A 10,581-nucleotide genomic window follows, 5' to 3' on the forward strand; every position below is an offset into this window, starting at 1 on the left:
CAGTCATGTATAACTAACCGATTCATTAAGCTGATAATAACAAATCCAAAGGCCAAAGATGTTGCAAAAATTTGCAATACCGCCTAGACTTTGACGAGCTTTTTATAAAATATTTATTGATTAATTATGTTATGTTATTTATTATTTAATGCATTATTTCATCACTTAAAAAATCATTTTGTTTAACAAATATTTATTTGATTGATGATTAAAATAAAAAATGTAAACTTAAATTACACATTAAAACATTAATATCCATATTTTAATTAATATACATACAATATAGTTAAACAAAATAAAACATTAAAATTTACAATTAAGATTTCTATATCTTAATAATTATTTTATTAATCAAATTATAAATTATATTATTATTAAATTAAAATAAAGAGTTATATATCAAGTATTTATTAACTAAAAAATAATTAGAATGTTATAATGAGGACCACTTTTAAAAATGTAAGTAAATTATAGATGTATAGATGATAATTACAAAAACTGATATGGCATCATTAAAAGTATAAATGAACTGGTTTGTGGATGGTCTAACACATAATAAGCAACACTAAAAAAAGCATTATACGAAGTACATAAACACCCATAAAACCTCCGATTAACGGATGTTATTTATATTAAAATCAAGTAAAATCATACATTGAAAATGTAAAAAAGTAAATGTAGATAATTTTTTTTGTAGATAGGTCTCTGAAACCTTCCATGTTCACCATTAACGAAACTCCTTTTCCTATTTGCCAAAATACCACATGGCACAATGTTCTCTAAAACAAGAAAATATATGTTTGCACACTGGTAACCATGAAGCAATTAGCTTCATCACAGTGGCTTAATCCAGTGTTTAACCTTATTCATAAACCTAATATAAATATATGCAAATAAGTTACAGTTTCCCAACAGGTTGATAATTGAATGTAGCTAAAGACCCGCCTTGGGATCGGCCGAACCAGCCGCAACAATTCCGACACCATTTGCTGTAGAAACGTCTTCACCAACGCTAAGCTCCTCCACAAGCTCATCTATTTTGCGAAACTGATATGGCCACCTCGAGTTATACAGGAACTGCCGCAGATCAAACCTATTATCTTCTGGCGAATAGCTCTGTACACGGATGGTGTAAGTTAGCACATGCGTTAAAGACGGAAAAAAAGAAGATGGAATAATACCTCGGCATGATATGAGGGTGTTAATACAGTCATCTTGTGTCGATTGAAGGAATAGTATTTGAAGAAATGCTTCACTTTATCAGCTACCTCAGAAGGACTTAATTTTGAACCCCAACCGAAACAGAGATTCTGATGAATGAGGTGGTTCGGTTAAATGGGAAATCGTATATATCTTGTATGAGGTAAAGACATTGGTGGATATCGAAGACAAACCTTGAACATAGACACGGGGCCACATCGGAAAATCTTCCTCAACCTTCCGTAAACTGAAAGTTCGTTATATGTCATTCCCATGTCCACTTCATCCAGCTGATTCATGTAAAAAGCATCAGACTCAGATTACATATTGGTACAAGTCAATCCAAATGAATGATGTAAGGCTATGTTTGGCAAATCGGCTGATAACCTAGTTGTTAATTGATAAAGCTCATTATCATCTTCGATAAATAAGTAAAATACCTGACTGTAATTTGAACGTATAGGCTCCAGCTCCGCTGTTGGGGGAGCGGCTTCAATCTCTGCTAAAGACGAGAAACCAAGATGGGTGGCAGCCCATCGCAAAAATATTCGAAGATCCTGCTTACTAATACTTCCGATCGGATTTATGTCTGCAGAACTGCAGTCATACTACAAAAAAGCAAAAAAAAGAGGTTAAAAACACACGACCAAACCGTATAAAACAAATGTCTCCCAAATTGACGCAGTTTAGGTGCCGTGGAAGTCTTACATTGCAAGAGTATCTATTCTAGGAACACATGTATAGCCTAAATTTCGACTAGTATATGAACATCACCCGAAATTTGACTAACAGTTAAAATGGGTGATGAAATACCTTCGTTAGGTAACCACGTAATCCCTCGTCCACATTGGAGCTGCCCAACACAAGATAAAACCCCGGTTTGCTATGAACCCATGGCAATAACGATGCTAGCATAAATGCCAGCACCATTCTAATTCGAGCTTGTATATTCTGCAGCCCTAAATTTTCGATGTTTGATCCCCCGTCTACCTGTGAGAAAAAAGAATTAACAAAATTTAAGATATGATCACGTGGATGTCACTATGACACAGCAGGTAAAGAAGAAATGGCTCAAAACAAGAGTATATCACTACAACAAAATCGGCTTTATAGAACGTCGATATGTATATGTCTAAGGGCATGTTTCTTAGAAGCTTAATGAGCTTAATAGGACTCACAGCTTATTCGTTCAGCTATACATGATTGTTTGGTAGTGGCTTGATGATAAAGAAAATGGCTTATTCAGTGAGCTTCTAGAAAGCCAAGTTTTCCGAAACCTCCCCCTCCTAATAAAAAACACGCTCTGTTCATCTATTAAAAAAACCATCACAAATAAAAAACTTCTAAATCTATACAGACAAATTAATTCACACACACAACTTTACCCATATGGACTTAATGAAAAACCAAATTAATTTACCTTGTAGCGAGGACGTTTTCCCGTAAGTGTTTGAAATAAAGATAGAAACGCAGACACCACAGTGTCTATAGAAACATCAAGATGCCATGATCCAATCTCGTCTGCAAGCACCTTTGCGCGTCTCCTCGTTTCATCAGAACTGTTTTGAGACAAAAGCCTCATTACTCATATTAGGCACATATTAGAAAAACTGAATGTTAAATCCATATAGAAATAGACTTACCTGTTTTCCGATCCCATGAAAACCGTGTAGAATACACGTTTTGCAAATTCTTTGCTGTCAATAGGAAATTGTCCATTGGTATAATGCCCGATTCTTATAGCATCCGACTTAACTTGTTCATCTCCATTTGCAATCTCTGCATGGCCACATTCAGCACCATGCAATGTAAAAATTGAACCACCGATCTTTATAATTTGAAGTGTTCTTGAAAATGGAATTAAAAATCTAACCTTTTACAACAAGCTGGCACATGCATCCAACAATACCAGCTACTGAAGAGCTATCAGCCCCACCGGAGAGCGGAAGTAGAAAACCAGAAGCCCCACTTCTTCTTAAGTAATCCCAGAGCCAGCAACCAGGTCCAAATGCTATTTCCTCCTCAGGAGAGTGATAAAAAATCTGCCACATTACAGTAGCAGTAAACTAAACAAAGTTGGCTGAATATGACCATGAATTTCTGGTGTGTCAAAGTTATAACTCATGCAGCCACAAAATTTGCCAAATGATGGGAGAATGACATATATATATATATACACACACACACAGAGAGAGAGAGGGAGATTCAAGGGAAAACCCCCCAAAAAATGAAAAAGTGAGGAACACCTGGCTACCCATCCATCTGGACAGTATGCACATGTGCATAACATGCACACGTGCATACAAATAAGTAATTTGTAAGCAAGTTGTTTGGTAAGCACATATGCATAACATGCACACATGCATAGAAATCACGAAACATCTTTAATTATTAGTATGCACATACAGATGAACAATTATTAGGGTTTTCCTTCGCTTTTCATTTTTTTGAGGTTTCCCTAAACCTCACTCTCACTCTCTCTCTCACACACACACACTCTCTCTCTCCATATATATATATATATATACACAGATATGTGGTTGAACACAATTGTGAACAAGGTAACTGACCTTCAACGGACTTGAAAGAGACATCTGGAGGTTAAAGGGATTACACAGCTTGTAAGGCACGTCTACTGAGGAAACAAGTTGTTTACAACTTGCTTGCTCTTGGAAACTGCTTATAGATCCTCTAAGACTAGCAACCTTCCATAAAGCAGATCAGCAGAGTTGTTAGAACTTCAAATGTGCAAGAATGCTCTAAATAACACAAGAATCTTGAACTTTAACAAAATAACATACATATATATATATATATATATATAAGCAAACATACATTTAAAACAGCTTATTCAAACAGCAAACATAAAACCATACCGCATCTAGATCTATTTGTGCAACCACCACCTCCACATCCTTTAAAGAGAACTGTGACCCTTGTGCAACTACATCTCCATTTGCAACAACACATGCACATCCATCTGCAATATATATAAAGAATCTTTAAAACTCTCGACCATTAAGGCATATCATATGAAATGATGGAAATAAAGCTTAAATGGGATCGAAAGCAGACTACTTACCGTAATAAAGGCGGCCACCATCACATCCCTGATGATTACTATACATATACACTCCTCCACGAGTATGTGTAGCACCAATAAAGGCACGCATACGAATGTCAAGCTTTCTTAGTTGGTGATGACTTCCGCTAGCATTCATAAAAACTTCAACACCATTTAGTGCAAGCTCCGTGTGAGGAGGAATCGGAGAAAATAGCTCTTCACAAACTTCTGCTGCAACTGCTCTGATGATCACAAGAAATGTTCAATCACAATTAGCCAAAATACTATAATTCTTTTAAATAAAACAAACAAAAGATTAATGGTTAACTTACGTGTCCAAAAACTGCATGAATCCATAGCCAAAAGGCACTTTTTTCTGTTGCAAAGCCTCGGAAATATCACTTGGCAGTTGGAATTCCTGAAGTTGGTCCTTTTGTTTCCATGCCGTAAACCACCTAAGTTCTCTATAGTTTCCATCATTTGCAAGCCACATCTTTGCTCTTATCATGATTATCTTTCGGTTGAGGCAAATCACTTGACAGTTGTAGCGCTCCGACCCTTTGATGACCGGCATACCAAAACTGCATAATATCCCATCTGTCCAATCACCAAGCAACAAGTCCTTTAAGCACTCCCACCTGCAGAGAATAATATGATGCCACTAAATCATAGACTATTGTAAACAAAGATGCAGGTGCCAGTGAAAATTCACAATTTGTAAAACTAGAAACAAAGACTAAAATAGAAAACAAACTTGAGTTTTATGATCCCGAAAGAGAAAAGCAAGAAAAATTAGTTATTTTTCTGGTAGTTTGAACTAATATTGATACATCTCAAAAATCATGATCAGACTTAGGTTTTCGTGTGCTTATCTTTATCTTTAATGTATATAGACTCTGGCTCAAGGGAAAACCACAAAAAATTGGAACATTGAGGAACACCTAATAAACCATTCATCTGTTAGTTACGCACGTTGGCATAAAAGTAATTTGTCCGGTATGCACACGTGAATATCAAACAAATGAATAGTTATTAGGGTGTTCCTCGGCTTTCCATTTTTCGTGATTTTCCCTTGAACCTGAGTCTATATATATACACACACAGATATACACAAACCCCTGAATCCTAAACTTTTTAGAATCTCCTAATCCTGTTATTTATATATCCCCACACCTGTATCTTTGCAAATAAATTTCATGATTCCATCTAAATGGGATAAAGAGCTCTAATAACTCTTGGTAAACTTATAGAGGTAGCTTTATGCAGAAAGTCAAGTTCTCAGCAAACCTGCCCGTCCCAATTAAAACCACAGTCATTCCATCTATGAGAAAGCCCACCCATATAAAAACCTACCCACTCACAGATCAATCCACACAGACAACTTTATTCATGCAGGTATTAATGGAAAACCAACCAAACATCCCCTAAATGACAGGTTGGTTTCGTTATCTTTGGCTGGTTTATTGCATAAATGAAAACAAAACCAGTGTTCATTATCAAACTACATATGATTCAATTCAACCCGATTGTAATCTTACAAGAAAAAAGGTAAAAGCACATTCACACACATATTCAACGAAATTTTTAAGAATGTAAAGTAATCTTACGCGTGAGCGACGGTGTCGAGTTCCAAGAAATGATCTTCACATCCATAGCCAGTGATTTCGAGTTCTGGACCAAGCCTAATAACAGCACCAGCTTCTTTAGCCCTAATTATCGATTCCTTAATGTTCTTCAAATTGCAATCGAAATCCATTGCCCATTGATTCAAATTGCACGTAGCCACCTTCAGCAACCTCATCTTCGTATCAGTTGCTCTCAATTTTTCATCCAAACAAGATAGAAATCAAGACTGCGTATAGAAAGAGTTAGAGGTGCAAACTGAAAGCACCGGAAAAGGGTTTAATTTGGTGAAAAGTGAGAAAGAATTGTGTGCCAAAGCGTAAAGTCTAAGAAGAATTTGTAGGAATCAAACAAGAAGAGGTGTTGAAAGTCCAACCTTGGTACCGTCACAAATGGGCAGAGATATCCCTTCTGGGAAATTGGAAGCCGTGCTCAAAGTTGAACCACTGGGTTCGATATGGATTGGTATGATCTTGATGCCATGGAATCAGTATCAATGCTTCGATTTTAACAATGTTTACCGAGTAATAGAATATCGATCATTGCTTATTTTGATTTTAAGGTTGCTTTTGGTTGGTATTTTCCCGAAAGAAATTTTAAAATCTTATAAATTCCACGAGTAAATGAATTTAATATTACTTAGTAACTACATGATATTTTGAATGAATTTAATTATCTATTTTCATAATACCAAATATGTCTTTAACCCTATTTACCCTAATCCCATAAAAACCAATATGACTATCATCAACCATCGTCGATTTGAATTATCATCGACCACCACCACCTATCTGAACCACCGTTGATCACTGCCATCTGAACCATAGTCGATATTTAAACCACTATAGACCACCACTAACATGGAGTAAAAGTCAAAGAAGGTGGGTTGTAACAAAAACCATAATATGCTCTTTCATTCTTTAAATTAGATGTGAGATTAGACACAAGTTTCACTAATATTACAAAAATGTCACTATGTTTAATAACCATCGATTAGAACTCTTTAACGATTGAGATTAGTCTTCATGGTCGTCAACATTTTTACGGTTCTCATTTGATTACCGTCCTATATACTTATGTATAATATCTTATATATAGATATATATATATATATATATATATATATATAGAGAGAGAGAGAGAGAGAGAGATGGAATGTAATTCAATTCATGTTCTCCTTTGTGATAAAATGGCCAAATTCATAAAGAATGGAATGTGTAGAGTTTAATTCGGTTTCATAATTAAACCAAACACTAGAATGATATTTGATCAACAAAATTGATCATTCCAATTTATTCAAATTAATCATTTATGTAAATCAATTGTCCCTGAAATTTTTCTATAACTTTAGCTAATCATGGCATATAAGTTTTTTTTGGTGTCTGAATATGTCACCACCATATATCCTTCAACCAAATAAGACGTTCATCATATAAAATTGAGTCGATTTTCACCACCACATATCCTTGAACCAAACAAGACGTTCATCATATAAAATTGAGGCGATTTTCCACTCTCTAATGAAAGTATCCAACTGGTTTGTACTATTGTTGTATTCGAGCATCTTCAACAACTACTTTAAAATAGAGTTTTTGGACATTATTTTACACTAACAGCTACTCTAAAATAATCTTTAAAATAGACAAAACAAGAGAGATAAGCTGTAAATCTCCAGTTTTAATAAAACTCAATATCGAGGAGATATAAATGTTATTTTAATTATTTTCACCAATGAGATTAAATGTATTATTATTTTATTTTAAATGTTTTTAAAGTGTATTGGAATTATAAATTTACATAGTTTTAATACAACTAACGTTGAAAATAATTTCCCATAACATGTTTGGCTGAAGCTATGATAGTTGTGTATAGACTCCAAAGATAGATAAATACAATTACTTAACAGTTGTTTGGTTTGCGAGATTTGAAATTAGGTTTCATTTCAATCCTACGGTTGATTTAAAGGAAAGCGAAAGTCCGAAATTGAAATCTAGAGATTTCAATGAGAACCCCACAAACATTTGATATTAAAATCCCATGCATAGTTGGTATTTCACAAGATTTATTTATAATAATGTTTTAAAATATGTTAAAAACATTTATTTTGTAACAATCAGTTAATAAAAGGTAATTTAACTGTTTACAATTTGTTTTTATAAATTATATATAAAGAATGGAACTCAATCCGTTCCTAATCTTATAAACCAAACAGATGAAAGATTCCAAATCCTTCCACGAAATCCAAATTTCTCAAAATAATTCCACCGAATGATGAAACCAAACGCCCCCCTAACCTTATGCGTAATATTCAAAGTGATTAAAGATTGTAGCATGGCTTATGAATGAAGTCAATATCGCTAATCCCTCTGTTCTCTCCAGCAAAGTAACTTGTAGATGCATTTGCGTATTATATACAGCCTTGCTCTCTTCTCGTCAAAACACCTTTTGGTTGCATCAATTCTCGACTGTTTTTGTGTGGAAGAAACCGAGACTTCCATGGACTTCAATTTTTCTTCCCCCCTATAATTCTTGTGAATGTGTTGATTGGAGTCGACGCCAATTCCTTTTATTGTTGCAGCTACGTACCATGTTCAGTTTATAATGGTGTGAAACTAAAGATAGACATACAATTAAATACGATGTCTTTTATCGAAAACCGACATACTTTTGACGAGGTACATAACACAACGAAAAAACCTTTTGTGCAATTCAAAATTACCTTTTGACTTCTCTGTCATAATTTGTAGGACTATATCAAAAATGGTCAAACTGTATTTAATAATTCTTAACCAATTATAAATACATCTAGTCTTTTTTTATCTGCTCTGATACATTATTTTGTTTTTATTGCCATTTTATTATATAATATCAAACGTTTGTAACTATGGGAATGTTTATAGCTTTATGAGGAGCTTATCTATCTGGTATTGTAATCATATTTGGTACTTTCTATGTAATATTGAGTAAACGTACAAGAAAAAAAAAGGGCTATTCTAGATAAAAACCTCGTTAGATTTAGACTTAGATTTACAATAAGAAAATGGTGTCCGTTTTTATGTCAAATCAGGGATTTGTAAATGTAAAAGGTGAACCTCTTGATATTGATACACGAGACTGAGAAAATAGTTGGAAAAAATGTTTAAATAAAATATAGGGGACATTTAAAATCACCTTAAAATAAAACCTTATTCAATCGCTACGACATCTGATGCTACGCCTCATAATCCAGTAATCTCAACGCCTAAAGCCTTCCATTAACTTCACATGGTCACATCTCATTGAAAGCCACCCAAAAAAATCGAGTTCAAGGTTTGCTACAAGACGAGTCAAAAAAGCTACCTTTCAAGTTAGAAGTGGTGATTTATGGGCTTGATTCAGACCAAAGTTGGGTCTAACATATTTTTCTTGTTCAACGGGCTTAATATCGCAAAGTCAAACCTGTTTTTAAGGACTTGAAGTTACCCATACCCATCCTAATAAACAATATGGGTTTGCCAATGGGCTAATGGACCTAAAAAGAATTATATTTAAAAATATTATATAAAATAATAAGTTACGTAAAACCTTCTATAATAATTAATTTTCTTTTCAACTAAAAAACATAAAATATACTGATATATAAAAGGGTAAATTGCATTAAAAAGTAACGTACATTAACTTGATTCATATTTTGGGTAATGTATTTTCAAAATTTCAATTTTGGTACCTAAGATGTAAAATTTTAAACATTTAAGTACCCGGGTAACCGGTTACCATGCTGATGTGGTATCCAACTCAGTATTCTTTGCGATTCAACCCAATTTCATCTCATCACACGCTATGTCAACATGGTAAACGGTTAATGCTTCAACCGGTTACCCGAATACTTATATGTTTAAAATTTTACAGCTTATATATCAAAATGAAAGTTTTGAAAATATATTACCAAAAATAAGAACCAAATTAAACGTTAATTTTTCATACAATTTGTCATATATAAAAGATATGAATTATAGACTCTCTTTTGGGGATTTAAACCACCAACTCTAAACATTTTTCTTATAAATAAAATTTAATTATATAATTTCTTTAACTAATTGTAATTATCTATACTATTTTATAAAACATTTGGTTAAAACTCTTAAAAATTCTTAAAACTCTTCTTAAACCCGTTCATCCCTAAACGATTTCATCCCTATCCGATTTTATCCCATATCTGAATTCGTGTAACTAAGTGCAGATAAACACAATCAAATACAGGATAAACATCTCATTTTAAATATAAAAAATCTAAAACATAATTAGTATAATCATTAAATTCTAACAGAATACTTAATTATTATCTTTATAAAATTTATAATATTAAACAAAAAATAAATTGTTTAATTATTAAACTTAAATTAAATTATATATAAAAAATATATTTTATAGTATAAATCATTTAACAAAAAAACTCTTAAAAACCACTTTTTATGCGAAAAATACTGTTTATTAATGYATATTACTTAAAACTCAAGATTACAAGTAAATTGTGCGTAGGTACAACTTATTAAAGATCCATATCTGAATTCGTGTAACTAACTGCAGATAAACACAATCAAATACAGGATAAACATTTCATTTTAAATATAAAAAATCTAAAATATAATTAGGATAATCATTGAGTTCTAACAGAATACTTAATTATTATCTTTATAAAATGTTATATTATTAAA

At 33.0% G+C, this 10,581-nt stretch overlaps 1 protein-coding gene across 4 annotated transcripts; it reads right to left on the bottom strand.

Moving 5' to 3' along the window:
• Positions 1–720: 720 nt before the first annotated feature.
• Positions 721–6,329, bottom strand: LOC112528754 (glutamine-dependent NAD(+) synthetase). 4 transcript variants are annotated; one of them, XM_025139823.1, is made up of 14 exons: positions 6,264–6,329; positions 5,872–6,116; positions 4,597–4,902; positions 4,283–4,506; positions 4,077–4,180; positions 3,771–3,905; positions 3,074–3,242; positions 2,844–2,979; positions 2,621–2,759; positions 2,014–2,190; positions 1,641–1,808; positions 1,395–1,490; positions 1,182–1,310; positions 721–1,116 (listed from the first exon to the last, which is right to left on the bottom strand). In XM_025139823.1, the coding sequence occupies exons 2-14, from the start codon at positions 6,063–6,065 to the stop codon at positions 934–936; spliced, it is 2,160 nt and encodes a 719-aa protein (XP_024995591.1). In that variant the 5' UTR covers positions 6,066–6,116; positions 6,264–6,329; the 3' UTR covers positions 721–933. The 4 variants fall into 4 exon arrangements, with proteins under 4 accessions (XP_024995591.1, XP_024995594.1, XP_024995593.1 ...); XM_025139826.1 differs by having other exon boundaries at positions 4,283–4,501; positions 6,264–6,284; XM_025139825.1 differs by lacking the exon at positions 6,264–6,329 and having other exon boundaries at positions 4,283–4,501; positions 5,872–6,220.
• Positions 6,330–10,581: the final 4,252 nt, after the last annotated feature.

Source organism: Cynara cardunculus (genome assembly GCF_001531365.2).
Source record: "Cynara cardunculus var. scolymus isolate 2C chromosome LG 15, CcrdV1, whole genome shotgun sequence".
Classification (NCBI taxonomy): Eukaryota; Viridiplantae; Streptophyta; class Magnoliopsida; order Asterales; family Asteraceae; genus Cynara; species Cynara cardunculus.

Coding starts and splice junctions, on each gene's coding strand:
- LOC112528754 (XM_025139823.1), bottom strand. CDS start 6,065: ATGAGGTTGCTGAAGGTGGCTACGTGCAATTTGAATCAATGGGCAATG. Junction 3,243..3,770: donor CTCTTTCAAGTCCGTTGAAG/GTCAGTTACCTT, acceptor GTAATGTGGCAG/ATTTTTTATCACTCTCCTGA. Junction 1,809..2,013: donor TACGTGGTTACCTAACGAAG/GTATTTCATCAC, acceptor GCTTTTTTGTAG/TATGACTGCAGTTCTGCAGA.